We start from the raw sequence: 25,503 nt of genomic DNA on the forward strand, positions 1-25,503 counted from the left end.
GAGTTCCCAGAGGTGTTTAGCACTTGTTGGCCCCTTTGCCTTCACTCTGCGGTCCAGCTCACCCCAAACCATCTCGATTGGGTTCAGGTCCGGTGACTGTGGAGGCCAGGTCATCTGCCGCAGCACTCCATCACTCTCCTTCTTGGTCAAATAGCCCTTACACAGCCTGGAGGTGTGTTTGGGGTCATTGTCCTGTTGAAAAATAAATGATCGTCCAACTAAACGCAAACCGGATGGGATGGCATGTCGCTGCAGGATGCTGTGGTAGCCATGCTGGTTCAGTGTGCCTTCAATTTTGAATAAATCCCCAACAGTGTCACCAGCAAAACACCCCCACACCATCACACCTCCTCCTCCATGCTTCACAGTGGGAACCAGGCATGTGGAATCCATCCGTTCACCTTTTCTGCGTCTCACAAAGACACGGCGGTTGGAACCAAAGATCTCAAATTTGGACTCATCAGACCAAAGCACAGATTTCCACTGGTCTAATGTCCATTCTTTGTGTTTCTTGGCCCAAACAAATCTCTTCTGCTTGTTGCCTCTCCTTAGCAGTGGTTTCCTAGCAGCTATTTGACCATGAAGGCCTGATTCACGCAGTCTCCTCTTAACAGTTGTTCTAGAGATGGGTCTGCTGCTAGAACTCTGTGTGGCATTCATCTGGTCTCTGATCTGAGCTGCTGTTAACTTGCGATTTCTGAGGCTGGTGACTCGGATGAACTTATCCTCAGAAGCAGAGGTGACTCTTGGTCTTCCTTTCCTGGGTCGGTCCTTCATCCTTCATTTCTTAAAGTAATGATGGCCACTCGTTTTTCTTTAGTTAGCTGATTGGTTCTTGCCATAATATGAATTTTAACAGTTGTCCAATAGGGCTGTCGGCTGTGTATTAACCTGACTTCTGCACAACACAACTGATGGTCCCAACCCCATTGATAAAGCAAGAAATTCCACTAATTAACCCTGATAAGGCACACCTGTGAAGTGGAAACCATTTCAGGTGACTACCTCTTGAAGCTCATGGAGAGAATGCCAAGAGTGTGCAAAGCAGTAATCAGAGCAAAGGGTGGCTATTTTGAAGAAACTAGAATATAAAACATGTTTTCAGTTATTTCACCTTTTTTTGTTAAGTACATAACTCCACATGTGTTCATTCATAGTTTTGATGCCTTCAGTGAGAATCTACAATGTAAATAGTCATGAAAATAAAGAAAACGCATTGAATGAGAAGGTGTGTCCAAACTTTTGGCCTGTACTGTACATCAAAGAGAATAAAATGTAAACTTAAAATAGTGAAGTATTTTTGCTATGCATCATGGGATAGGTTCACAGGTGTTCACATATATGTCAGTACATTTGCTCGTGGTAACAGTGCACACATTATTGATTTAAAACACTTCTTCCTTACATGATCTAATTGTGATTTGATACATTTGATACATTTCATCGCTCATTTGCAGAAGAACACATATTTATTTTCTTTCACATAATCTGCTGCTGTAATTCTAAATGAATCCTGCAGTTCATCTTCTCTCTCAGGTTAAGTGTACATCGCAAGGTACATCCACTGAAAAATGAGGAGGGAACAATTATTATTGCACATTAATGTATCTGTAGCTCCGGTTAAAAGCATCATCATTTCATCATTGAAATCTGAAAATGTAGTCCAAGAACACCATAATTTATAGAACAACACACAAGGGGAATGGTATTTGAAGCAAAGGACATTGTTGGCCAGTAAGATATTTCCCCTCCCCTGTTTTAGATCAACAGCAGTGCAGATTGTGAATTGTCAAAAATGTAAATTACCAACAAATTTCAAGAAATGTGCAACACAAGAAGAATTTTTATTACCTCTGATTCGCCAAGATTCTTGATGTGCACTCCATCAGACAGCTGGTTGAAGATTTCTATTGAGAAAAACAGAAATCATTTTACTTCAGAAACTGTGGAGGCAGAGTGGGAGCCAGAGGTGTCGGCCAAATGTCACAAAGTTCATAATGTCTCTTTCTTCATCTTAACCAGTTGCTTCATTTCTGGTAATGCTTCGTACTGTATGTGAAACAATAATGTGCAGCAAGTGAAATGCAGTAGACATCCTTAAGTTACTGTTACCCACCCAGTGGTGCACTGGTACAGTGTAGCCTTTCCTTGCTGACCCAGTACAGATGTATTAAAAACATCCCAGTTAACCAGACGACAGGAGGCAGTTTATATCCTCCAAAATGTTACTTAAACTAAGACTCTAAAGACATGGCAGAAAACACTGAGACATTGAATGACCATTGTTTGAACATTCAATCAAGACATCCCAATGTGGTTCAAAAGTTGTTCCAAAATGAAAGTTGTGCTGGTGGTCACAACGTTACCTGGCCATCAGCTGGACCTTCTTAGTGAGCATCCCAGCAATGTTGAAATATGATGTTAATACAACCAAATAATAAAGAAATATTGATCCACATAAGACTTTCTTCAAATCACATACTTCTGTACTAAACACCTAATATTTTGAGTGTTCGCATAGTAAAGGAAAATGTAATAAGTGTGAACATGAGCTACTCTCTCTCAAAACCAGAAAACAGAGAAGTATGACAATGGATCTCAATGGATGGGAGCCTGATTTTGTGGACCCACAGTGTTGTTGTTTTTTCTGTCCTTTTTTATACCCAGGTGAGCTTTATTCTATAGTAGTGTCTAAGATAAAATGTACCCATATACTCAGAACATTTCCCTGGGTGCTCTCATTGTCATCTAGAAAATCTTTCCCAATTCATTATCTATAAAGGAGCTCCAGACTTCATTCCCTATGACGTCACAAATCTGAGATTTAGCACTCCAGCGTTTGGATAGAGTGCCCCAGGAATGAGTCCCAAAACCCAGAAATGAGTTAGCATTTTTCCACCCCCGCTTCCTTCTTCTCAAAGTCAATGGGTTTTTCATTAGACACCTGAAATAGGATCTGTGGTTAACACAAGCTCAGGAGATTTTCACATTTTGTTCTAAGACAAAATACATCAGTAAATACCCCACTAGTGATGTTGAAGTTTCTGTGTGTCTTAAAAAAAGTGGTTGCTAACAAGTGGCTAAATGAGCCGACACAACATAATCACATTAACCACGGCTTTAAGGCCTGGATGTGGTGGCCATGTTTAGTTGTGAATGTAGTGTGGTTTCTTTGTACCCTAACTAGCTTTTTACTTCTGGTGATTGCATCTGGGCTTCAAAAATGGTGTTCCATTGTGAAGATTATCTTGGTGAACAAAAAGAAAATGTAAGAACCATAAATGTTTGTTTGTCACAGAGCTTATTTTCTGCAATAAAGAAGTTAATGTAAAAATCCCCATTGGATTTTTGATGAGGCAACCAGGGTGATGCTAACTTCAGTGACGGTCTGGAGAAAAACATAATCCCTGGGGCACTTTATTTGGGAGAGAGTTGTTTATGTAATTTTTTTTTGACTGTCTTAGACCATAGGAATCTTATAATGATGAAAACTCTGTCTGTGTGTCTGTGTGTCTCTGTTCCACGTTTTTCTCCTCACTGACTTGGTCAATCCATGTGAAATTTGGCACAGTGGTAGAGGGTCATGGAGGATGAGAATGAAGCAATATTACATCAACTGGCCAAAGGGGGGCGCTATAGCAACTGACTGAAATTGCAAAATTTGAATGGGCATATCCCATGCCCCGTATGTCGTAGAGACATGAAACTTTGCACAGAGATGCCTCTCCTCACGAGGAACAAATTTGCCTCAAGAACCCATAACTTCCGGTATATATATTTTCTACCATTTTGAATTTTTTGAAAAACACTTCGAATCAATCTCTTCCTAGGAAGTTTGACCGATCTGCATGAAACTCGGTGAACATAATCTAGGGACCAATATCTAAAGTTCCCTCTTGGCAAAAGTTGGAAAACTTACTAAAACTGAGCTTCTATAAGGCAATGAATATTGCGGAGGGCGTGGCTCATCACATAAAGGTGTATAACATCTCAAGGGTTTCACCGATCACCATGCAACTTTGTAGGCATATGACCGCACATAATCTGAGGATATCCCTCCATTATTGACCCCATCAAACAAAATGGGGGCGCTAGAGAGCTAATTTCTTATCTAGGCCTAACCGCCATTTTGATTTTTACTAAACTTGGTAGAGATGTAGAACAGGATGCCTCAAGGTGACTGGAGAAATTTAACTCTAATTGGCAACTGGGTGGCGCTATAACAACAGAAAAATGCTTCAAAATGGCTAAAATGCGACCGATCGCTGTGGCTCCCCCTGTGGCCCAATGTTGTTGGGTTTTTTTTCTAATTTTTGGTATGACTAAGTCATGGTATGGTATGCTGTACATATTCATGGAAACTGTCAGTGTGTCATTCTGTCAGTCAGTCATTCTGTCTGTCCCACGTTTTTCTACTCACTGACGTGGTCAATCTATGTGAAACTGCACATAGGCATTGAGGATTGGCATAGGTAGAAGGTGACAAAGCTACCAGTAGGTATGGACTAGTATTGTATGAATTTTGAAAATGGGCGTAGTTCCCCTTTAAAGTCCTGTAAAATGATTTTTTACATCTTGTGTGCACAAGATAATTATAAAATGTATTGTACATTGATACATTTGAAATCAGCAAAAATTGTTTGTTGACCACACAGAAAAGTGACTCAGAGTAATAAATACAATTTCGTATTTAGGCCATACATGCACTGAAACTATTGTCTACTGTCAGCAGCTTCCCAATTTACTTACGGTTCATGCAGTCAAAGCGAAGGGCGAGACTGATGAAGCTCTCCAGCGTCATGTGTCCAGAAGAGGCACCATAGCGCAGAGCCATCAAGTTCAGCATGTCATCGCTGATCCTCTTTCCTAACCAACATATATAGGACAAAAGTTTATGGTATGACTTATTTTAGGGCTGCCTTATTGTTTTCATTAATGAGAATCTGCAATTTATTTTTCCTTTCATTAAGCAATGACACTGTTACTCTGTGATGGCCTGGGACACGTGAATAGAACACTAGTGACGCCTGTGCTCAAAATGTCTGCTGTGAAAAACAGTTCTTGTGCAATAACTCTCACACATTTGGATAAATGAAAATAAAAAGTGTCTGGGATATGTTTAAGTATCTAAATGTTCATCATCAATGTCATTCAAAAACAAAAGTACGGGACTAACATTATATAATTGAAGTACAGCTCAGTATTAATGACACTGACAGACAGGTGTGCTGTGGGCCAGTATCTTGCCCAAGGACACTTTGACATGCAGCTTGGAAGAGCCAGAAATGGAATAGCTGGTCTTTAGATAAGTGGCAGCTCATCCTACTCCCCTGAGCTACAGCTGCCCAGAAAAGGTTTTTAATTACAGCCAACAAAATCTTGCCAACTTTATTAATGCTTCCTTTAATTTCCTGCTGCATGCTTAATCTTGTCTGTAGCAGCAAAATATAAAACACGGTTAGCAAGATTTTGAAGTTTCAGCACCACTCATAAGGTTTAAAATAAGGAGGATAAATCCCAGGATGATTCTGTCTATAGCAGACAAGGAGAAGTGGCTGATTGTCTACCTAAAGCCATGATTGCATTCCTCAGCTCACTCAGTGACAGTGTTACCGTTTGGGAAACATCTGTGTGGAAGAATATGTCCTGGCAAAAGAGAAGACAGTTAGTAATGTATGAGTCATTATGTCCGTAATTATAAAGGCCACCAGTAATTTTTGTTTTATTATGAGATTTTTAATCTTCACTTGGTTCTTTTACCTTGTATGTGACGACCTTCTTCCACAGACGAACAAATTCCTCAGAGTTCAGTTTGCCGGTGATTGACGTCTGATCCAGCATTAAGGAATCAGAGCTGCACCTGATGTTTCATGTCTTAGCCTGACCTTTAAATCTATTCATGTTACATATACTAAAGGGCAGGCAGGTGTTGGCAGTGTTTTCATGTGGATTACTTATATGTATTATGTAACTACAATGATTAACCCATCATTAAGAAATCAGAGCTGCACGTGTTCCACTTCTTAGCTAAACATTTAGGGCTCTAGGGCTCTAGTTTCCCGGCGCAGCGCAGGTGGCGCAGGGTGGCGAACCCCGCGCAGAGCTAGTTTTGAGCAGCGCAACCCGAGGCGCGCTCAGTTTGGTATAGTTTGGCAGACCGAGGTGCGCTGAGATGGGTGTGGCGGCGCAGCAGGGGGAGGTGTCGACAGATCCAGCTTGGCGCAGTGACAGTTTTGTGCCAAAAGGCTTCGCCGAAGGTGCGCTAAAAGCTCACCAGCTAAAACCAGGTCTATTGTCAGCGCAGGGGGAGCGCAGCCTGTGTAAGCCGAAGTTTGGCTGACCGGCGGACAGTGCGCACACGTCACCAAAACCTCACAGGCAGGTTTCCAGAATATCAGGCACATTAACAATGCAAAAAATACCCAAAAAACACTATTCAATGCAACTATCTGCAATCAGCACATAAATGTATCTCTATATCGACTGTCCTGTCACATCTGATGTCAGATCAAAGGGGATTGGCACCGTTTGGCACGTTTGGCACGTGTAATGGAAACCCAACCTGATTTGATTAACACAGCTGCAAACTAATGAGTTCACATCCCTCTCAGCCAACCACAAACAGCCACAGCATCAGATAGGGAGTATATATTCAGCATCTGTCATCTTAGAAAAGTCAAAAGAAAAGAAACAGTGAGACTGCGAGAGAGAAAGAGAGAGCGCGCGCGCACGAGAGAAACGCAACATTGATTTACGATTGTGGTGACCTCCTCCCAGGCTACCTTTGCATCATCAGCCCGTGGAGGTCTGCTCGCAGTTCCGTATACTCGGACACTGCGAGCTTGGACCCCCCAGACCAAAACATATAAGTTTCCTCCTGGGAGGAGTTTGGCTGTCTGCTGCTCTCTTCTGCAATGGCGAATTGAGTAAACTCTCATTACACCTTCGCGCAGCGCATTTAAGGGCGAGGAGAGGGGCTCATTTGATTGGTGTGATGTGTGTAAAACCCACTCCACGCCTTCTCTCCTCCCTCTTTCCGACTTGTGCAGGTAGGAGGGACGGAGGTGGGAAAGAGGAGTAGCTGCGCCAGGCGCACAGTGTGCCAAACTTACAAAATCCGCCTGGCCACACACAGGCCGCGCCCGGTCTGCGAAACTAGAGCCCATAAATGTGATTTTGTGTGAAACCACCAAAAGGGCTGCTGGGTTTTGGCATGTACACTACCTCTGTGTTTTATTTAACTACATTTACTGTGAGAGATTCCCAATTTAGCAAACTTAAAGCTGAGATGGAGAGAAGGAATAAAAAAACATATATTTTTCCATCACACCAATTCATAATGAATATCACATAAGAGGATACATCCATCAGAGCAACCATGCTGCGACAGGCGTCAAGGCTGAAGCCTCCAGATTTCAAATGTCCTATATTAAAATAGAAAGAAAAGTAGGACACTTTATTGGGTTAAAACACATAGAAGTGCTACAGAAGATTATCATATCTGAATATTTCTTTTAGCTCATACGCATCAGGCCTCTTCACAGTCCAAACCTTGCAGGATGTTTTCATTGAGAAGCCTCTGAAGCTGCTCAGCATTCACTTCTTCATACTGGACATGAAATTACAACAAGAAAAAACTTATAGTCTTACTATATTCTCATTATCTTAGTTGCCTTAGTTCAGGATTTTAAAACCAGAAAATATTGATGGGCCACATTTTCAGTGTGTGTGTGTGTGTGTGTGTGTGTGTGTATAAATATAAATATATATATATTATATATATTCACACGCATACTGCCCTCCTCAACATAATGCAAAAACAGAATAAAAAAGAGCTATCAATGCACAGAAGCATAATCAGTGACATAAACAATTTAGGTAGCTCCGCTAGCGCAATGTGCTTGTGTAAACTGCGATTGTAAACCATAATAGCGGTGAACGACAAACTGTGGACAGAGCGGATTGAAATATGGCTTTCTACATGCTGAACACATTTGATAAAGTATTGGCTTTTTACTGGCAGAGGTTTTACTGCACTTACTTACAGTAACAACAAGGTCTGTACTCAGGAACTGCCTACTGGTTCAACATCCCATTGTTCCGACCATATTAAACCCATTGTTCCAAAGTCCGTTCCGAAATCCTCATGATGCCCTGTGGTTAAGGTCTGGTTAGGTTTAGGCACAAAAACCACTTGGTTAGGGTCAGGAAAAGATCATGGTGTGGGTTAAAATGAAAAAGAAAGTGACAAACACATAAGCCGTGAGCCTGCTCCGCCTCAAGCCGGTCGCGGCGCACCATACGCCCGCCATGAGCCGTTCAGCACCGCGGACAGTCGGACTAATGGGATGTCGAACCAATGGGCTGTCGAACCAATGACATGGACCCCTGTACTCAAAGTATAAAGCTACAGCTAGTAGGTGATTAGCTTAGCCTAGCACAAAAACAGGGAGCAGGGGGGAAAACAGCTAGCCCAGCTCTGTCAAACAAAATAACAAAATCCACCCACGTCTAAAGATTGCTACCTTAAAAAATGAAAGTGTAAAAACCTCCATTCTCTGTGCCTGACTATTTCTTAGCTGACACCAGTGACTTTACTGAGTCTACACTGGTGGTGAATGCAGCTAATTTAATTTTAATTTTTAATTTTTTTTTTTTTAATTTTATATACTTTATTAATCCCTCAGGGGAAATTCAATTTTTCACTCTGTTGTCAATTACACACAGGTCCGAACACACACATGCACAAACTGGACCTATACATGCACTAAGTGGAGAGATGTCAGAGTGGGCTGCCCATGACAGGCGCTCTGAGCAGTTGGGGGGTTCGGTGCCTTGCTCAGGGGCACCTCGGCAGTGCCCAGGAGGTGAACTGGCACCTCTCCAGCTAAACAAATAGGCAACTATAGCTATAAAGTTACAATCTCGAGGATCTCAGTTTCATTCTCTTGGGTGGCAGCTATAACAATAACTGGTAATTGCAGCTTGTTTTTCGGTGGACTACATTTATAGCAGCTTGTTTATGAGTCCTGTAGCTGGCAAGAACATAGGCGTAGATTTTGTGGGGGGCGGGATGGGGTAATACATGTATGTGCATGTGTGTTTCCTCATACAACTGTAACATTAAGTATGTAGCATGAAGTTACATCGGCTACCTAACGTTAAGTTAGGGAGGTTAGGTTGAAGGCGAGTAAAGTTCCAGTGGGTAGGTTTAGAAAAAAACATAGTGATGACGTACCATAGCATGACTCAAAGTTCATATGGTTTGGAACACTGGTCTCCTGGGGAAAGTCCCATGTTTTGTGACCCATCCACCTCCCCAACCTGCCTCTTTATGGGACCACCTCCTTATATATTCTTTACTCCTCTCAGTACATTGATTGTGTGATCAGAACCTTCCCAAATATACTGACTGTACACAGATTACTGGCTCACGATTCTGAGGGTATGCACAAATTTTGGTGTATACTTTGTGTAGGAAGACCTACGAACAGTGCATGACAACAGCCTGGTAAAAGCAGATTATTAATGTCCCGAGAATGTTGCTACAAACACCTGGTTCATAATACTGCAAATGCAAGGGCTTTGGTCAATAAGCCACAGGCTTACTCACCATTCTTTCACCTTATTAAGCAATAGTGACTTAACAGACATTTACTTAAATGAAAATCTTTGAGATTATTATTTTAAGACAGAAATTACCTCGTCAGAGTATTGTCGGAACATCACCCTCTTCTTTTCATCATCCCCTCCATTTTTGATGTGTATGGGCTGCAAAATATTGACTGATTTCAGCTACAGAGCAATTAATGCACCATATAATATGTACTATGTGTTACATGCTATCAATGTAATCAACAAAGTAAATAACATGCAAGACAACAGCATTACCAAAATAAGGAGAACACTGACAATATATCATAAAATCTTGCAAACCTCTTCTGTTTTCTTATGTTCGTGGTTATGGCCACCAGAATTCTCACTGGAAGGAAAGACAAGACGACAGCGCATCACATGTGGCCAGTGATGAGCATAGCACAATACTGAGTAAGGCTTGGACACTTTTCTCAGTAACAAGTAGTTTAAGGGAGTATAATGTGAAATTCAGCAATGGCATTACAGTTAGTACTTCCAGTAACATTCTGGAGTTGTTTAAAGGCACCTTTGACATGTGTGTTTTGCTGCTGAATAATTTGTTAAGTAATGTAATTATTTTGTTATTTTCATCGCCAACTTTTGCTTGGGATTCTGTGTTTTTGGGGTAAAAAGCTTATAATAAGTTGGTCATGGCACATAAATTAATAGTACAAGCTTTTAAAGACTAATTAGTCAGACGTGAGCAGTGGCAGACCTTCCTTTAGGTGACATACAGTACAGGCCAAAAGTTTGGACACACCTTCTCATTCAATGCGTTTTCTTTATTTTCATGACTATTTACATTGTAGATTCTCACTGAAGACATCAAAACTATGAATGAACACATGTGGAGTTATGTACTTAACAAAAAAGGTGAAATAACTGAAAACATGTTTTATATTCTAGTTTCTTCAAAATAGCCACCCTTTGCTCTGATTACTGCTTTGCACACTCTTGGCATTCTCTCCATGAGCTTCAAGAGGTAGTCACCTGAAATGGTTTCCACTTCACAGGTGTGCCTTATCAGGGTTAATTAGTGGAATTTCTTGCTTTATCAATGGGGTTGGGACCATCAGTTGTGTTGTGCAGAAGTCAGGTTAATACACAGCCGACAGCCCTATTGGACATCTGTTAAAATTCATATTATGGCAAGAACCAATCAGCTAACTAAAGAAAAACGAGTGGCCATCATTACTTTAAGAAATGAAGGTCAGTCAGTCCGGAAAATTGCAAAAACTTTAAATGTGTCCCCAAGTGGAGTCGCAAAAACCATCAAGCGCTACAACGAAACTGGCACACATGAGGACCGACCCAGGAAAGGAAGACCAAGAGTCACCTCTGCTTCTGAGGATAAGTTCATCCGAGTCACCAGCCTCAGAAATCGCAAGTTAACAGCAGCTCAGATCAGAGATCGGATGAATGCCACACAGAGTTCTAGCAGCAGACCCATCTCTAGAACAACTGTTAAGAGGAGACTGCGCGAATCAGGCCTTCATGGTCAAATAGCTGCTAGGAAACCACTGCTAAGGAGAAGCAACAAGCAGAAGAGATTTGTTTGGGCCAAGAAACACAAGGAATGGACATTAGAGCAGTGGAAATCTGTGCTTTGGTCTGATGAGTCCAAATTTGAGATCTTTGGTTCCAACCGCCGTGTCTTTGTGAGACGCAGAAAAGGTGAACGGATGGATTCCACATGCCTGGTTCCCACTGTGAAGCATGGAGGAGGAGGTGTGATGGTGTGGGGGTGTTTTGCTGGTGACACTGTTGGGGATTTATTCAAAATTGAAGGCACACTGAACCAGCATGGCTACCACAGCATCCTGCAGCGACATGCCATCCCATCCGGTTTGCGTTTAGTTGGACGATCATTTATTTTTCAACAGGACAATGACCCCAAACACACCTCCAGGCTGTGTAAGGGCTATTTGACCAAGAAGGAGAGTGATGGAGTGCTGCGGCAGATGACCTGGCCTCCACAGTCACCGGACCTGAACCCAATCGAGATGGTTTGGGGTGAGCTGGACCGCAGAGTGAAGGCAAAGGGGCCAACAAGTGCTAAACACCTCTGGGAACTCCTTCAAGACTGTTGGAAAACCATTTCAGGTGACTACCTCTTGAAGCTCATGGAGAGAATGCCAAGAGTGTGCAAAGCAGTAATCAGAGCAAAGGGTGGCTATTTTGAAGAAACTAGAATATAAAACATGTTTTCAGTTATTTCACCTTTTTTTGTTAAGTACATAACTCCACATGTGTTCATTCATAGTTTTGATGCCTTCAGTGAGAATCTACAATGTAAATAGTCATGAAAATAAAGAAAATGCATTGAATGAGAAGGTGTGTCCAAACTTTTGGCCTGTACTGTAGGTGCCTGCCACTTCCCTACCAACACAAAAAAAAGGTTTTAAATTTGGAGAAAAAAAAACAAATCAAACAGTAGGGTAAAAAATTTGATCTAATGCCAACTGTCGGTCTGTTGTAAGAGCGATCATCACAGTCAACATGCTAGAGCAGGGATTCTCAACCTGCTTAGCCTGGGAGCCATTTTGCAAAATGACAAGAGGCCAGGGGCCAGTCACAGAAGCCCCGCACAGGTACACGGGGCGTTCTTTAGGATTTGAGGACATTCGGGGCTTAGCCTGAACTTCTGTCAGGGGGTCCACGGAATCCTCCCTTGGAACTTTTTTGGACAAACAAGCTCTAATGTGATTCTTTTTTATGCACTCTGGCACCTCATGTATATTAAAAGTAAAAAAAAAATCCCCAGTGTGAATCAATTCATTTTCACTGTGAATTAGATTGATGATGAAATGATTGGGAGACATCCAGCACCGGGGCCATATGTTTAGTTTGACCGTATTCTTTTATTGTTTGTTAGCTACATTGTTTATTTGTGTTGATTTTTTAGGTCTTGTCATTGTTTGAAATACTAGATTAGATAATGAAATATTCTTTTATTGGGTGGGGGCTTGCCTATGGTGCTGAATGTGCTAGGTCTGGCGAGTGACTTACTGGATGTGGGTCTCTGCCTTGGAAAGGATGGTCAGGATGAAGGAGGCTGTCTCGTTTGGATTAAAGGTGGACGGCACAATCAGGTATTCGCCAGGCTTGAGCAAAAAGAACTCCATCACCTCACGTGCATTCATGTAGGTTTTTGTTTGGGCAACAGCTTTGTTTCTGCTGAAGAAAGAGGCTGGGAACTTCCCTCTGTGTGCCTTGTACTGTAACACCAGTAATAAATAGATGTCAGTTATATGCAGTTTATAGCATAGCTGCAGTATGTAGGTAGGCATGCACTGTGTATGAGGATTGGGTTAAAATGTTACTTACTTCTTCAGTCACCTGAGAAGAAATCAGAGAAAAATTAGTTCATGTTAAAGACAAAAAATATTTTTAATTAAATCATAAATTTATGAAGACATGTGAATGATGCAAATAGATATCAAGGAAGTTAATGATCAGTTATAGGGCTCATAGTGGTTTACCAAAGTTCTAGTAAAATGAAAAAGCAAGCAATATGCTGCATTCAGAGTTTCTTCAAGAACTTGGTACAGATGTTTTATGTTGAGCGATAAGCCACATTCCTATAAATGCTAACTTTGTGATACAGCACTGATATTGTTCACCACAATGACACAGAATGGCCAAGAATGGTTTTATTTCTGCTTTTATGTCATGTGATATGTGTGTGTCATCTTTAACAGCTACTTTCCATGCATATACAGGATATATCCATAACAGTCCATACTGTTAAAAAAAAACAGTGAAGGTTAATATTTACCTCAAATACAGAGAATCCAATGTGGAGACTTTTGACCAGGCGTCTGTTTCTCTTGTCTGGTTTTTGCATGAGAGACACCAGCATGTTTTTCTCATCTTGGCCTGAAGAACATTCACTGAGCAAACCCTCGATCCTGACCCGATACTGCGGATTAGTCCAGAAACTGTCTGGAAGGCAAAGAAGGAAATAATTCTGCATTTTACCATTTTGCTAAAACAAGGGTGAAACAAGGGTTGATAATGTTAAAAAGGTGAAATGAAATTCATCTATGTATGTGTAAATGATAAATTGAGCAGAAAGCAATTGCTTCAATGCTACCAGGCTCTCCTCAGTCAACAGACATACCAACATGTTCTCATCCCAACTCTCCATGGCGCTGTTTTTTCAGTGGACCTACACATTGAAATAGGACATGCTAGGTACTCTTATGAGTCTGCTTGGAATAAAAAAGGGAACGTTTTTTTACTACAGTAAATATTTTTAAGTAGCTGGTTGTTGTTGTTTTTTTTATATATATGAAGCTAAGGAGACACCCCTGAAGATGAGTCACTCAGGTATGACTCCATCATTGTTCGAAGAACATCACACTTTATGATCTTAGTTTTAATAAAGTGAACATGTTAAAATCAAGGAAATTTCTATTATGTGCTCTGTTGAAAACGTACCAAACCATGACACCCCTGTGTTGAATCAAACTGAACTGTGAATTTTGTGAACCGTAACACACCCCTAGCATTTATGCATTTAAAATTAAGAAGTAACACACTACATACACAATCACTACATTTTGAACTGGCACACTTCAGTCTCCATGTACTGCTTTTGAGGGGACAGTTTTGCATAAGTTCAGATATCCTGAAAGTACCAAGGTTGTTAATGCATCCTCCAGCAGTTGTTCCTGCAACCCATCTGCCCTCATGGTAGGAGGTCTTCCAATGGCATGAAGAGCTTCCATCAAGGAAGTCGGGACAAAGGCAGCAGATGTCAAGGTCTGAGTAGAACTTTGAGAAGTTTTCCAGGGTCATCCTGTTGATATCAGAGATTCATTTAGACACAGTGTTGTTTTAGGCTTAGAGTCACTTGATCCGTCAAAGAAGAAATTGTTACTCTGTATTGATCAGTTGAGGTAAAATATGCAAATGAAATCTGCATAACTGTGAATAAATTATGATGCCTCTCTTGGCTACTATAGAAATATGTCCTTGGTGAAACAATATGTATAGATATTGCTTATTGATTATATGTACCTAGTTATACTTTAGTTTTTGTATGTAAAACTGTGGTCTCAAAATACAAACTACTTTTTAATCCCTTTCAGGTAAAGATATTATACATCAGTTTTGAATTTTAATCAGTGCATTTTACACTAAAGTTGTTGAGAAAACAATAAATTGGTAGTTACTACTCTATTTTTTAGAGTATGTCACAAAACATTCTGCAGTCAGAACTTTTATAAAATTGTTGTCACCTTAAATTTTGATTTTAGCTTGCTTACCAAAACTCCCCATCATCGGCCACTGAAAGGCACATCTCATGATCCTCAGGACTCACAGTTTGCCATAAAGGCGACCTTTAGGTGCAATTTTGCAGTGAAGAAAGAAGAGAGGCAATATTGTTAAAATTGGTTCAAACATTCAGTTGTAAATGACCTTTTCTGATAGAGGCCAAGGCTCACGGCCAAGAGTCAACTTGACACAACTGTGTCAAGTTGTTTTTGACCAGATGCACTCATGCAAATCCTGGCATTCATGTGGTAGCTGTAGAGGAGGAAAGGTATTCAGCTTGGGCTTGAAGACTAGACATTTTTTTATTAGTGTAAAATCTGACTTTCAAACCTGTGGCATGGAGTTTGAAAAGACAGGGAGGGTCTACGAAAACACAAACTGTCGAGTTGCTGTATGGAAAATGTAGAATCCAGTGTTTTGGGAGCTTGATATACCAGGCACTAAGTGTCAGGAGATCTCAGCTTCTTCCTTGCTAATTTTGACCTTACTTCTTTTCATGCATCTTTCGGGAAACCTTTTTGAAAGTGCAATACTAAATCACTGGAGCAACTGGGTGACCAACAGATCACACTGTGGTTGTACCAGGCAGATTAGTCTGTGTAATTACTAGCTTTAGTTCTCATGGCATGGCATGAATTTGAAAAAGCCAACAGATATTTTGCTGACAAAACATAAATGAGCTGCAATTGCTGTGCGACAAAACTTGGCTTGCCCTGACTGAAAACTGCCAAAACCAATTTTGTGCAAACCGCCAAGACCATAAGACAGCTAGAGACTTTTCAGGGCTCTGTTCCACAGTTGGTCAACATGCTTAGAACTATCATGCATTAAATAAAACTAGTCCATACCCATTGAGTACAGCATACCATGACTTAGTCATACCAAAAATTAGAAAAGAACAACAACATTGGGCCACAGGGGGAGCCACAGTGATCGGTCACATTTGAGCCATTTTGAAGCATTTTTCTGTTGTTATAGCGCCACCCAGTTGCCAATTAGAGTTAAATTTCTCCAGTCACCTTGAGGCGTCCTGTTCTACATATCTACCAACTTTGGTAAAAATCGATATGGCGGTTAGGCCTAGATAAGAAATTAGCTCTCTAGCGCCCCCATTTTGTTTGATCGGGTCAATAATGGAGGGGTCCCCTCAGATTATGTGTGGTCATATGCCTACAAAGTTGCGTGGTGATCGGTGAAACCCTTGAGATGTTATACACCTTTATGTGATGAGCCACGCCCTCCGCAATATTCATTGCCTTATAGAAGCTCAGTTTTAGTAAGTTTTCCAACTTTTGCCAAGAGGGAACTTTAGATATTGGTCCCTAGATTATGTTCACCGAGTTTCATGCAGATCGGTCAAACCTCCTAGGAAGAGATCAATTTTAAGTGTTTTTCAAAAAATTCAAAATGGCGGAAAATCTATAAACCGGAAGTTATGGGTTCTCGAGGCAAATTTGTTCCTCATGAGGAGAGGCATCTCTGTGCAAAGTTTCATGTCTCTACGACATACGGGACATGAGATATGCCCATTCAAAGTTTGCAATTTCATCGGTTGCTATAGCGCCCCCCCTTTGGCCAATTGATGTAATATTGCTTCATTCGCATCCTCCCATGACCCTCTACCACTGTGCCAAATTTCACATGGATTGACCAAGTCAGTGAGGAGAAAAACGTGGAACAGACACACCCACAGACAGACAGAGTTTTCGTCATTATATAGTAAGATAGTAAGATACAATAGTAAATAACTGAGGAGATCGTTATATAAAAAGCATAAAAAAGGATCCAGCATAACTTGGATCACCCATGAGACACCAGCCTGAACTGGATGCATCAGTTTAACTTGTCTGCTGCAATCATTGGGTAAGGTTCAGACAAGTAATCATAAAAAGATTTACATTCACTGGAAAAACATTAATTACATTATTCTTTTATAACTGATAACCTCCAAGATATGAATGTAGAAGACCTGTCAGAACCGCTGTAGTCATGCTTTATTGCTAACTGGCACAACCAGTTTATAATAACAAGAGAGTTATTACAATAAGACAGCTACAGAAAGGCTTCATGGCTCTGTTTAAAATGTCCCCAACTCCCTTATAGATGACTTACAAAAACATTATTTAGTTTACCATTGTAGAGCTTATCACCAAGAAGCAGACACAAACTGTTAACAAAGCATTCCTGAGAAATTTACCTGTGTATGACAAATTTTGTTATAAGAAAATAATCACTGTTTTCTCTCCTAGGACAGCAAATCAGAGCAGTTTCTTTGTGAAATAGTCACTGCACTCAGTGCCATTCTTACCGATCACTCCAGTCTCCGTTCCACTCCCCCCTGCCCCAGGGGTTCCACAAACGCACCAGGTTTACCATTTGCCCTCGGCTCATCACCTGACCAGCAATAACCAGACAGAAAAATTTGTTATTTGCCATAAAAATCACTGCACACCACTATGTACGTACTTACTTCCTTTGATATGTACAACTATAGGCTACAGTAAAGGCCAAATTAAGGACTTTATTACCCTAGAACTCTATATTTTAATCAAATCATTTGCAAAGGTTAAATTCAAGACTAATAGGAGCTGTTCTCATGCACCATTCATTCGTAATGCACCAAAATTCATACATATCCAACGTACTGATAAACCAGTAATTCATACATAAGCCATGTATTTTGGAAGGCTGCAATCACGTGACCAATGCACCGATGGCAGAAAAGAAGGTAACGCTTCCATACAGTCCAGATATTTTGGTGCAAACACAGGACTTTCCCCAACTGTGTTTTTCCAACTGTGCAAACTTTGAGAGAAATTTGAGTCATTTTAAGGTATGTCTTCCCCATGTTTCTTTTCCTTAACCTAACCACAGTCATTTTATTTGCCTGAGCCCAACCTCTGTAACTTTACGTTAGTTAGATAAGTTTACGATAAGAACGTAAAGTCATTCGTGGGGCTCTAATTTGTAGGATATTATACAGACTGTTATGTGTGCATTTTCGTAGGATATATCGTATGTATTGTATGAAGATACGTAGCTAGCGGTTGGTGGTACACTAATGACCTTAAAACAAATGGAATTCTTTACCTGTTTCAAACCAGTAACAGCGTAGGCATGGCCTTGGACCAATCCATTCGGTAACACCGTGTTGGCAGATGTCTCCTACAAGATATAAATACTTTATATGTTATAGCTGCAGGTCGTCTTGTGCAACATACATTTTTCTAAGCACATAATAAATTAACAAGTCAACAGGGGACCAACATTTGATTGTTTACCTCCTAATCGCTGAAGTGACAATATTTGAATCCATATAAAATACTCAAAATTGAGTATCAACATGGGTTAAGAAAGTAATATCAGACAAAGACAACGAGGCTACTGAAACACATTATGATTTAGCTAGATGGTTAGTCTTATGAGTTCAAACAAGTCTTAGCAGCAATTCATTGTCATTGTTAAATCCTCCCAGAAAAAACACTAAAATTTCAAGAATTTGAAAGAGTACTAAATAAAGCACTTTGCAACATGAGTTGGTCATAGTGCTGTATGATAACATGAATTTTAAAGCTCTTTATACCGTGACAAGTAATGACATTCATCTTTATTTTCCTTGCACAATAAAGCTTTACTGTAAAGCGGTATTTCTAACCTGTTATACATACCATACAGTTAATACTGCTAATATTTCCATGTATATTGGCTCAAATGGTTAACACCTTATTCACACATATAGATTTAAAGGCTGTAGGACATCCCTTGCTTCTGGTGAGTCTGTAGCTTTCAGCCATTACTTAAATACTCAGCTCTGATTTGGAACTGGAAGCCATTAAAGCCCATAATCAATTGTGTTTAAAACTCCTTTTCTTTTTCATAGGTGAATTGAATTGAATTGAGAACAAGCATGTAATTTCTTGAGGTGCTTGAAAAAAAGACTGTCACCCCGGGAACATCAAGAGAAATTCCTGCATAGCTAAAATATCCTCAGCATGTCATGCCACTGATTAGCTGAGACTTGACAGTCTGACATCCCAGCACTTCTTCAGTCTCAGGCCATTGCCATGTATGAACAGGGAGTTACTGTCACACCTGCTGTAAATGGAACCATGCCATCACAATGTTTTTGGTTTGCTGCTATGACAAATGAAAATGTCAGCAGCCAGAAAAGTCATCACCTAGCATACATCTATGAAATACTAAAGAGTGAAGCCTGTTTTCGCTTGCACGAAAACCGCTAACACCAGCTAACATCTGACTCTTAAATATAATGGGAAAGGTTACAATCGATATTCACTCCAGAGTCAAATGACACTGCATTTTTCATAGGTATTTATCAGCTGCAGCTCTTATTGGCATTGATGGAAACACAACATCCATTAGAACATGCTAATTTAAGGCCCTTAACTGGTGAGATGCAACGATGTGGTACCACAAAATATAGTCCATCTCCACCCAAGCAGTGCTCAAACATCAACCCAAATTAATCTGCACCAAGTTTGAAAGAGACTGAATAAGAGATATATAAAGAGAAGTAACTACTGTAAAGTTTTCACAGGCCTCCATGCTGCTTTTTACTGTTCACTAACCTGTTTTCCAGCCTGTCTGTGACGTCGGACATGACACACCAGAAAAAAACAACGAAAAAAACAAAACAAAACAGACACACAGAGAAAGGCAAATTGGTCTGCTGCAGATCCATATATGGTCTACTGGCTATGGGAAAGGAGTCTGCCCCCTACTTTTAGTGGGTTTACCCGTGTTTGAAAAGCCTGCGTACACGTGCCAATTTTGGTGGAAAAGGGGTGGATGCTATACTGGAGATACAAATCATATTAAAAACATTATCTTCTAATGAACATAACTAAAACTATCTGTCTAACTAGGACTGTCTAACATTCCACAGAGTTTTAGCACATAAAAGCAAAAAGAACCAGTCAGTACTGGTTTTGTGTGGTATATTCGTGCTTACCCCCTGTGGTGTACCACAACCCATCAATGCCGTAGATTTGCCAGCTCTGAACATCAGTTCCCACAGGTTTTGGGGAGGCTCTGCCAGATTGATACACATGTGAACACCACCAGTGAAGTCCGACAAAGCCTCAGAGGGAGTTCCAGCATTCATGTCTGAGTAGGAACCACACACTCTGAAACAAGCGGTTGGGATATTACTTACAAAGATACTCCCAAAATAAAACAAATATCACTCTGAGAAAATGTATTTTATGACTGAGAAACAGTTCATTGTTTTTTCATACTTGGCATAGGCTTTCTCCAGTAAAGCAGGCCAGAACTCAGTTGGGTCTTTGGAGCTAACGAAGATTAGTCTGCCGTCAATTGTTGGTAGTTTGTCATCAATGACAACATCCACCCATCTTCCAAATCTCCAAAACTGAGTAGATGAGAAATGAGAGAATATTAAGAGATCATGGCAAAAACAAGTTATGTGTCATTAAGCAGAATCTAACCTACTTTTATACAAACACTGCTTTACCCTGAAGTGGAACAACCCGCAGTAGTCCTTATCAAATCTTTGATCGAGAGGAACAACTTGCTGAAGGATGTCAGTCTGGAATGTCAGAGCTCCGATAGATGCAAGAAACCAGCAGTCTCCTGATAGAAAGAGTTAAAAAAAAACACATTGGTACAATATATTCTCTGCCCTACCATAGTCTCTTTTTGCACTTGTCTGCACTTGCATCTCAAAATTACATTGCTGGACAAACAATTTATGGATTATTATGAATGAAGCAATTTTCCTACCAACTACGCCTTGACCAAAGTCAAACCTGGAGACCCCATCAACTTCAAAAAAAGGATTGGGAACAATTTTCTGAAACACAGAAATTGTTGACAGCACCTGTCAGAGAGCAATACAGTAATACACTATAACTACAGCCTGTTTAGCTTTTTCAGGTTTGTCTTTGACTTCTAATATTCATCTTTTAATGTATATTAAGCAACTTTTGTTTTTTACTCAATGCTGAACCAAACAATTCAGTGATGGTTATGCAAAAGGCTTGCTAGCACTGCCAAATAACTGAGGACTGACAAACTCTGTGACTCTCAGAAGCTCTGAACAATCCTAAGCAAGAGTCTTACTTTGTACAAAATCTTAAGGTTGAGACAAACCAAACTAACATCAAAGAACTTGTGGCAAAGAAGTCCAACTGTTGCATTGCCTCTCGTTGCCTGTGTCTCGGACTGATATTGAAAGAACAAATGATTTTTACGTTACTGTAATAAACAATAAAAAACAGTTCCAAACGTTGTCTTCTAAAGAGCTCAGTGCCCCCAAAAATAACCTTACCTAATATAAAAAGTTTTGATGTGATGCCCTCTTGGCTTTAGTTGATTGTTTACTTTCCTCACTTTAGTTTTTCTTCTCATACACTGAGCTGAACTGCCAATCAGAGTGATTTTATTCATTGACAAACTCAGCCGCAGATTGAATGTGTTGAATCGCCCAAAAAAGCCAACAAGGGCCAATGATGCAGGACACACCACAAAAAAAAAAAAAAACTTGGGCAACATATCCTCACAGATGCCTGACATCAACCAATGGCAAACTGTCACCTTGTTGTGTCAGGAACCTCAAGGCCCTCACACAATGAGCTGACAGTGCCGTAGGTCCATCTTGGGCCGTCAGTGAGCAACCGTGGCCCTCGTTGCTGTGGTGTATCCTGCACCACTGGCCCTCGTCAGCACTAGTTGGCTTTTTTTCTGCCGATTCAGCATGTTAGATTGCTGTCAGCGGCTCTGCAGCCTGTTGGTGAATGAAATTACTCTGATTGGCAGTTCAGCACTGCCCATGAGAAGAGAAACAGAGGTGAGGAAAGTAAACAAAGTGCTAAAGTCAAGAAGGCGTGAGGCCAAAACAAACTTGTTAAATAAGGTAAGATTATTTTTCTCTAGCCATTGAGCTCTTAAGCAGGAACGTATCAAGCAGGTTTGCGTTATTGTTCACTGGTGCACAGTAAATATGATTGTGTTGTTAATGTGCTATCTGGCTAACTAGCATCTTCCGGTTTCCCCTTTTGTATGATGAATACAGCCTACCACCATCTGCTGGTGTGGAGACCGCAAAACATACATGCTAGTGGGCCAGCAGCAGAAGTTTTTGTGGTGTGTTCATGTGCAACTTTTTGGCCAAGGCACATGACAGTTGAACAAGTTGAATGTTTAGCAAAAGAAAGACATGTTTACACATCAACATTTAGTGTGATATGGGATCAAAGACTTAAACACTCACCCCTGGTCTCAGCCAGACAACTCGCTTCAGGTCAGAAGGACTCAGTACCCCCTGACCGATGGACCTTCTGTCAGGGGGGAACATGTCATCGATGTACCTCACCTGTTTGATGAGACAGTACTGTTTCAGCTGCACAAAGTCTTGGTTGAGAAACTGCTCGGGGTTGTTGCGAGTCCCTCTGCCATCTTTCGCATGACGGGCATTGAGGATGTTCATACACACACCTGGGGCAGGCATTGTTGCAGTGTTTGAACTCTGTTCAGAAAAAGAAAAGGAGACAGAAAACAATTACTTTTTAATGTTGCCTGTCTCACCAACAGCTAAAGGATGTCAGTCTCTTGACTCTGTAATTACTGGAAAATAAAAAAGCAAGAATCAAACTAGCCACTCTGTAAAAAAGCAAAGCTCAAGGTAGGCTAGATACTTTTATTGGCTCTATTCCAGCAGGAAATGCAGTGATTTCTCGCTAAAAAACAACCGGTTTTGTTGTTTGTTGGATTCGAACATTGGTCGGCAGCTTGGCAGGTGTCTCACCAAGGTATCAGCTCATGTCAGCTCATGTACCATGTCACTTTAGAAACGTTAATATATATAAGATACATGTGAAATGTACAAATGTAACCATGCTTTGCAAAAATGTACAATGGCAACATCTTCTTCAGGTGACTGGGCTGGTTTCTTTATTACCCACCACTTTAATCCATAATCACAACAAAAAAATTAGATAATTTATAACCCTCTTAAACCTTCCAAATAACTAATGATATAGTTTATTTACAAAATTTTAAAAACTGACCTCAAAACCCTACAGACTCTTATCAAAATGACCATTTATACTGTACATCTATTATTCATGTTGTGTTACCTTTAATTTGTAAATAAAACATTGTTTTTCTCAATGAACCAAGAATCCAAAAACTTCAAACATTGTTAATTAACTGAAGTAAATGGGGACCACCTTTAACAAGAGCAAAACTATATCAAATCATCCATTCACAAACTCTCACACAACTCATGCAGAATAATCCAAGTCTCATTTATCCAGTTATATACTCAGTACTTCCCAAATATGTAGCACTGCCTTGCCTCAACCCTTTCTGACTGGGACTAAAAGTAAAACTTGTCTGTGCTTTTTACTTTCAATCACCTTTTTTTTTGTTAAACTTTCCATACCTCTGCATTCCCTGCATAGTTTATTTCTACCTGTTGGGCGTCAAAGAGGTAAAATAAGATCTTTGAATATGTCAGTGTGCATGGGTGCAGATCTGATGACAAGTTTGGGGGGGACAATCAGTTGTGATTTTTTTTAATTGCACGCGTGCAAATCATGCCCACAGAGCGCTTGAGATTGCCAGCATATTTCACGATTTTATAGAAGCTCATCACCATCACCAAGTCATTCAAAAAGCACTACAAAGAGAATCATATGCTTACCTTTACTGTTTATTTCTCTTAAACAGCCAGTAGTACATGGAACTAGCCATCACCCTCCTTTTCACTGCTTCGCTGTTAGTTAATGCTACTGCTAGTTTCAGGGTCTCAGGCATGTTATGTCCACTCATGTTCTCATCTCTCGCCTCTCACGGATTCCCATTTCTCCTCATCATCTTCCCTTTCTCCCAGTATATAGGACTACTGTATACATTTGTTCAATTTCAATCATTTAAGCTATTTAGAATTGGGGGGGACAATTTGTGTTTTTCAGAATTTGGGGGGGGACATGTCCCCCCCTGTCCCCCCCGGGATCTGCACCCATGTCAGTGTGCATGCTGGTTCTAGCCTCTATAGAATGCTGCACAATAACCGATTGTCTGTGTTAGAGTATCATCTTTCTTTGACATACCTGTTTGCTTTTATTCTCTACAAAGTTTAATACCACCTTCTAGAATGTGCCACAGAGGAGAAGTAACGACTCTAAACAAGTTAGTCTGCATCAGGGATACTCAACTTGCTTTGCCCTGGGGCCACATTTGCAAAATGCCAGGAGGTCAGGGGCCAGTTGATAACAAACTTTAGTAATTTATATAAAAATAATTTGACCCTGGCACTTTTTTTTGTTAAACAAGCTCTATGATGATGCTTTTAATGCACTCAGGCACCTTATTTACATTCAAAGTTTAAGAAAAGTGTGAATTAATTTAAATTCTATTGTGAATTACAGAATAGTTGCCAGACCACCTGGCACCCAAATACAGGCCAGATCAGGCCCACAGGCCACAAGTTGAATATCACTGGTTTACATGTTTGTGGTTATTACATATGAGCAATTTTTCATACATGGATTCTGTTCAGCAAAGTAAAGCTTGGCAATACTGCTTATTTAATTTGTCAGTTTTGAATGGTGTTTTATGCATAGCTAAAAATCATCACAGAATCACTCACTAACACAACAATAAGTTCAAAACTGCAGTCCAAAAAATTGCAGACTACCAACAGAAAAAACAATTGACAAAGTTTTGTTGTTGCCTTGAGCTGGTCACAATAAAAGGCCACTCTGAAATATGCTACCAAAAGCCATCTCCAAAGTCATTTCTTTGACTTTGACAGTACATCCAACTGGCCTCATGACCACAGACCACATGTAACCACACCAGCACAAGATCTCCTTATCCAGCATATTTATTTACAAGATTCGCGTGACCATGCCAAGGCACACCTATGTAGTAATGATGCTTTTTAATCAGCATCTTGATAAGTCACACCTCAACAGCACAGATTTCAACAAATGTGTAAACAAATTTGAAAAGCCTTTGCATGCATAGAAAAAGTGATGCATTTTCATTTTGTGAAGTGTGCTTTAGTTTCTTATTTTTCCTTTGTGGACTACAAATATCAAGATAACCCATTTTAATAAGAAGTAACAGAGTGCAGAGCCCTCATACACCACTTGGTAATCAATCTTGGGTCTTACATTAAATTGCACTGACAGTAATTTTTTAGTGACTCAAAGTAACAATGTCAAGTACACAACAGGAACAGCGCCGTCAACTATGACAATACCACAAACTGCTAAACTGTATGTGAAAATGAAAATGGAGCTGTTTAAAATATTGATTATTTTGTTGTTTTTTTCAAATGCGCCTTTTTTCAATCTGAAAATTAAAATCATTAAACCCCTCATTTCTTAAAAATTCACTTGCCTACTACAAGAAAAGACATATTTGTGTTTACTGACGCTGTTGTGTCAGGGGGTAAAAATGATCCCCCAAGGAGCTATTGGAATGCTGGCGGTTTTAATGGTAAAATGTTATGGTATATGAATATTGAAAACTTACCTACCAGCCAGAAAGGGAAAGTCTTGAGTCTGGGTAGAGCAACACGTATAAGAGAAG

General features: G+C 40.3%; 1 protein-coding gene across 1 annotated transcript; it reads right to left on the reverse strand.

The window, feature by feature from the left end:
• Positions 1 to 575: 575 nt before the first annotated feature.
• On the reverse strand, positions 576 to 25,503 carry LOC117261239 (calpain-9-like). Its single transcript, XM_033633575.2, has 22 exons — positions 25,451 to 25,503; positions 22,172 to 22,426; positions 20,683 to 20,752; positions 20,414 to 20,532; positions 20,178 to 20,311; positions 19,892 to 20,066; positions 18,010 to 18,084; positions 17,228 to 17,313; positions 14,910 to 14,984; positions 14,280 to 14,440; positions 13,415 to 13,581; positions 12,964 to 12,975; positions 12,646 to 12,854; positions 9,937 to 9,982; positions 9,703 to 9,771; positions 7,552 to 7,609; positions 7,363 to 7,424; positions 5,761 to 5,829; positions 5,568 to 5,646; positions 4,750 to 4,866; positions 1,852 to 1,907; positions 576 to 1,564 (listed from the first exon to the last, which is right to left on the reverse strand). The coding sequence occupies exons 2-22, from the start codon at positions 22,406 to 22,408 to the stop codon at positions 1,538 to 1,540; spliced, it is 2,103 nt and encodes a 700-aa protein (XP_033489466.2). The 5' UTR covers positions 22,409 to 22,426; positions 25,451 to 25,503; the 3' UTR covers positions 576 to 1,537.

The sequence above is a fragment of the Epinephelus lanceolatus genome, chromosome 7 (assembly GCF_041903045.1).
Source record: "Epinephelus lanceolatus isolate andai-2023 chromosome 7, ASM4190304v1, whole genome shotgun sequence".
Taxonomy (NCBI): Eukaryota; Metazoa; Chordata; class Actinopteri; order Perciformes; family Serranidae; genus Epinephelus; species Epinephelus lanceolatus.

What these genes read in the sequence shown, in the direction of transcription:
- LOC117261239 (XM_033633575.2), bottom strand. Translation starts at nt 22,408, where the DNA reads ATGCCTGCCCCAGGTGTGTGTATGAACATCCTCAATGCCCGTCATGCG. An exon ending in CTGGAGAAAGCCTATGCCAA is followed by an intron (nt 20,067 to 20,177) that starts GTATGAAAAAAC and finishes CGCTTGTTTCAG; the next exon opens with AGTGTGTGGTTCCTACTCAG. An exon ending in GCCGATGATGGGGAGTTTTG is followed by an intron (nt 14,441 to 14,909) that starts GTAAGCAAGCTA and finishes TGATATCAACAG; the next exon opens with GATGACCCTGGAAAACTTCT.